At 52.8% G+C, this 3835-nt stretch overlaps 1 protein-coding gene across 1 annotated transcript; it reads right to left on the bottom strand.

Moving 5' to 3' along the window:
• Positions 1 to 2679: 2679 nt before the first annotated feature.
• LOC137633089 (uncharacterized) lies at positions 2680 to 3579 on the bottom strand. The gene has a single exon (XM_068365249.1). The coding sequence runs from the start codon at positions 3577 to 3579 to the stop codon at positions 2680 to 2682; it is 900 nt and encodes a 299-aa protein (XP_068221350.1).
• Positions 3580 to 3835: the final 256 nt, after the last annotated feature.

Consider the following 3835-nt stretch of genomic DNA (forward strand, 5'->3'; position numbering starts at 1 on the left):
CAGTCCTCTGCGGAGGAGACGACTCGCCGCTCTCCTGACCTGCCTGCTACCAACCTTGTCCTCTCCGAGGATCGTTCGCGATCCCCTTCGGAGGATGGTCGTCCTTCGGGACAAGGTGAACTGTCGCCCAGACCTTCGACATCCAAGGCTGCTGCACGCTTTACGCGCCACTTGAGACTGCCACTGTGCAATATCCAGGTCCTTCGGGGTCTCAGGGACCTGAGCGCGAAACTGCGCCTCTCGCCCCTAACCGTAAGGCTCCGCCTGCGCACCCTCCTGCTGTTGTTCCTGATGTTCCTGACAAAGCGCCTCGGCTCTCACCCTTAGGCGTTCGCGCCGCTGTTCCTGTTGTACGCCAGGGTTCCCCTGCGCGCCCACGCCCATCGGCGCCCCGTCGCCCTCCAGCAGTTCCTGAAGTAGCGCGCAAGTGCCCAACTGCGCAGACGCGCCCTGCTCCTGATATAGTGCCGCCGCGCTCACCTGCGCACTCGCGGCCAGTTCCTGATATGGCGCCTACGCGTTCACCGGTGCCCCAGCGGCCTCCTGCGCCCACGCGCCCTCCAGCATCTCGCCGCCCCCCTGTTCCTGTTTCATCGCGCGCGATCCAGGAGGTTCCTGAGTTGGCGCACAGGCGCCCTCAGGTTCCTGCGGACTTGTCGCGCCCCGCGGAGGATAGACGCGATACGCGTCCCGGCGGGATTCCAGCTCCAGCGCTCACGCGCACTCCAACGCGCCCACGTGTCGCTTTGGACCCATCGCGCCCACCTAGGGAGGTTCGCGATACGAGGGAGGCTCGCGATACGGGAGAGGTTCGCGATGCACGCCCGCGCGCAGTTCCTGTATCAGCACCAACGTGACCACGCGTCGCGACGACTCAGCTCGTCGCCCCAGAGGTTGCCAAGCCAGCGCACGGGCGCTCACGGCCGCCTTTGGAACCTCGCCAATCTACTTCAGACACGATTGCGCCTGACGCGCCAAAATCGCACCCTGTTCCTGCTACACGCCCCGTGCCTGTATTTAAGACAGCGATGGTTGCTCAACTAACTCCAGAGCGCCCTCACGCGGCTCGCACCACGCGACCTCCAAAGCAGTGAACCCCGGTGCGACCTGTTCCTGATGTGCGCTATGCGCGCCCACGATCGCCAGCGCAACTAGCGCTTCCACAGGCGAGTAGGCTGGTCCTTCCAGACCGTCGCCAATCCTCTCGCCCCCAGGTCGCTCGCGACCCTGCTCCAGCGGTATCGCGCCCTCGGCCGGTTCTCCCGGACACGCGCTCGGGCACTCCCGTTATCTCACGCCTTTCGGGGCCGCACCAGGTCGCTGCGCATCCGCGCGTTCGGCCTCCTCCTGTTCCAGCCCCTGATCGCCGCACGCCTACACCATCACCTACGCACTCTCGCAACCATGTTCCCGTTCAAGCTGCCGTGCGCCCCCGCGCCATCGCTCCCGCTCTGTCGCCAGCGCGCCATCGCTCCTGACCATCCACCTGCGCGCCCTCGCGCCCGCCCTCGCGCCCGCCCACGCGCGCGCACGATTTTCCAGCTTCGCGCCCTCCTTTCATGCGCGACCCTGCTCTGGGCCCGATACACGAGCCCCAGCGCGATCGCCGACAGGCAGATTCTTCCTTGTCGCGTTCCCCTCCCCGCAAGCGCAGACCAGCGTGCTCGCCAGAGGGGGAGCGCTCCCCGGACAGGTCTAGGGATTCTTCTCTTACAGCCCTGCAGGAAAACCCTCCTTTGTCGACTCCTCCTAGGGATCCCTCGATCCCCTTCCCTCCAGAGGGAGTGTCAGACAGCGCTGCTGTCAGTCAACAGCCCTGGTTCAACACCTTACTCAGCTCTCGTGCGGGCGATTAAGCCAGCCCTCTCTAATTCGGGTCGCGAGCCAGCGGCAGCTTCCTCCCCCCTGAAAAGGAAGAGAGGAGTCTCTCCCGTGGATCCTCCTCCGAGGCCTAAGCTGTCCCCGCGCAGATCCTTACGCAAGGCTCCTACTCCCCCTCAGCCCTTCTCGCCCTCCCCTGCGGAGGAGGATTACCCCTCCTCAGGAGAGTCGGTTGAGCAGGAATACTCCCCCATCGCACCAATGGAGGAGGTTCCTCCTCTTCCCGAGAGGTCTCTTCGTCCCGAGGTGGAGAAGGACCTGCCTCCTTCGCTTCTAGAGTCCTGTATCCCGCCCAGGAGGGAACCTAAGGACTCTAAGACGATTCCCAAATCGTCAGCTAGGATCAGACAGGAACAGCCCAGAGCCGTCGAAGATGTCCACGTTTCCCCCCAGGAAGAGCCTCTGGGGACCGGAGACTTCGCTGCAAGTCCGACAGGAGGCGAGCGTGCGCGGAATATTGCCACTGGGTCAATTGCCACCGGGAATATTGCCACTGGGAATATTGCCCACCTAGGAATATTGCCACCCAAAAAATTGCCACTATGAAAAATTAATTTTTTTCATTTAATATAGTTTTATGAACTTTAAATCACTTAGAATTACGATATGGAATAAAGAATACAGGACAGCAAATTATTTACTTTTTATTATAGTTTTAGGAATATTATATCACTTAAAATTACATTAAGGAAACATATAGGAGAAAGAATACAGAACAGAACTTGTTTATTTCCAACACTTTTAAAAAATTACATAAAAAAAAAATAGAGTACATAAATAAAAACAGAACTTGTTTATTTAAAAAACATGCATATTATATGCAATTGAACGTAAATATCTAATTTTATCATTATAAGTGCTGTATTTCAATAGAATGTTCTTTATTTTGGCGTTTAAATATTGGTACTTATTTTTGTCGGGAAGTGAGTCCCCTCGTTCAAAATGGATTCTCTTAATTGTTGCTAAGCGTTCTTCATCTTTAAGTGCGTCAATCAGCCGCCAGATATTGGGGTGGGCATTACCTACTGATTTATTAAGCGAATTATGAAACGCCTCTACGTTGTTATTTGTTCGTGGTAAAGAGTTGACTACACGGCTATAAACATTCCAGAAACTTAGTGGAAATGTACCTGTAACTCTTTGTCTGTTATTCCTTGTCCCTCTCTCAATTCCTATGTATGTAGATTCGAAATAAGCGAGAAATTCCTGCGGTATGGCATCATCATCTGACAGTTCTTCGAAAACCCAAATAACATCTTGAGTTGGCACAAAGGCAAGGGCAGAAAAATGTCTCATTTTTAAAGAGAATTCATTGTTGTTGTGGTATTCTTGTTTAAAACCCAATTCAACTATCTTTCTATAAAGCGATTGAGAGAAATGGAAGAAACACCCATTAAGAAAAACGTCTGGGAAAGCCGCCTTTATTCCATTAAAACAAGCCTTTTCAAAATCAATTGTAATATTTTCGGTTTCTTCACCACCTAAAAATTCACTCAATTTTTCAAAAACTCTTCTATATGTTACCTCGGTCTTGTTAGGTAAAAGAGCAAAGACACGTGGTATACTCAGTTTATCTTGCTGTACATGAACGGTTAAAAGTTGATAATAAAATTCCGGAGCAACTTTAAATGTACCGTCAATTGCCCAATTCTTAAAACGTTTTAAATCTTGTAGCCCAGCATCAGATACCTGAATCATATTGAAGGAAAGTTTTCCCGCCGTCTATGACTGTAAATTCTAGTGGTATCGAATATCCTGCCCTTCCACATGGAACGGAAGGAAAATTTGAAAGTTTTTGTCTCCACTTCCTAATATTCCTGCTTATGTGACTTGTATTGGGCATTTGAGATAGGACAGATTCATCGAGAGACGCAGTAGCTTGAGCTACCAGGACGCGACTTGACTGATGAGACGTTTTCACTTTTTCTTTTAACGATTCATACGCAACTTTGGC

The sequence above is a fragment of the Palaemon carinicauda genome, chromosome 42 (genome assembly GCF_036898095.1).
Source record: "Palaemon carinicauda isolate YSFRI2023 chromosome 42, ASM3689809v2, whole genome shotgun sequence".
Taxonomy (NCBI): domain Eukaryota; kingdom Metazoa; phylum Arthropoda; class Malacostraca; order Decapoda; family Palaemonidae; genus Palaemon; species Palaemon carinicauda.

Coding starts and splice junctions, on each gene's coding strand:
- LOC137633089 (XM_068365249.1), bottom strand. CDS start 3,579: ATGATTCAGGTATCTGATGCTGGGCTACAAGATTTAAAACGTTTTAAG.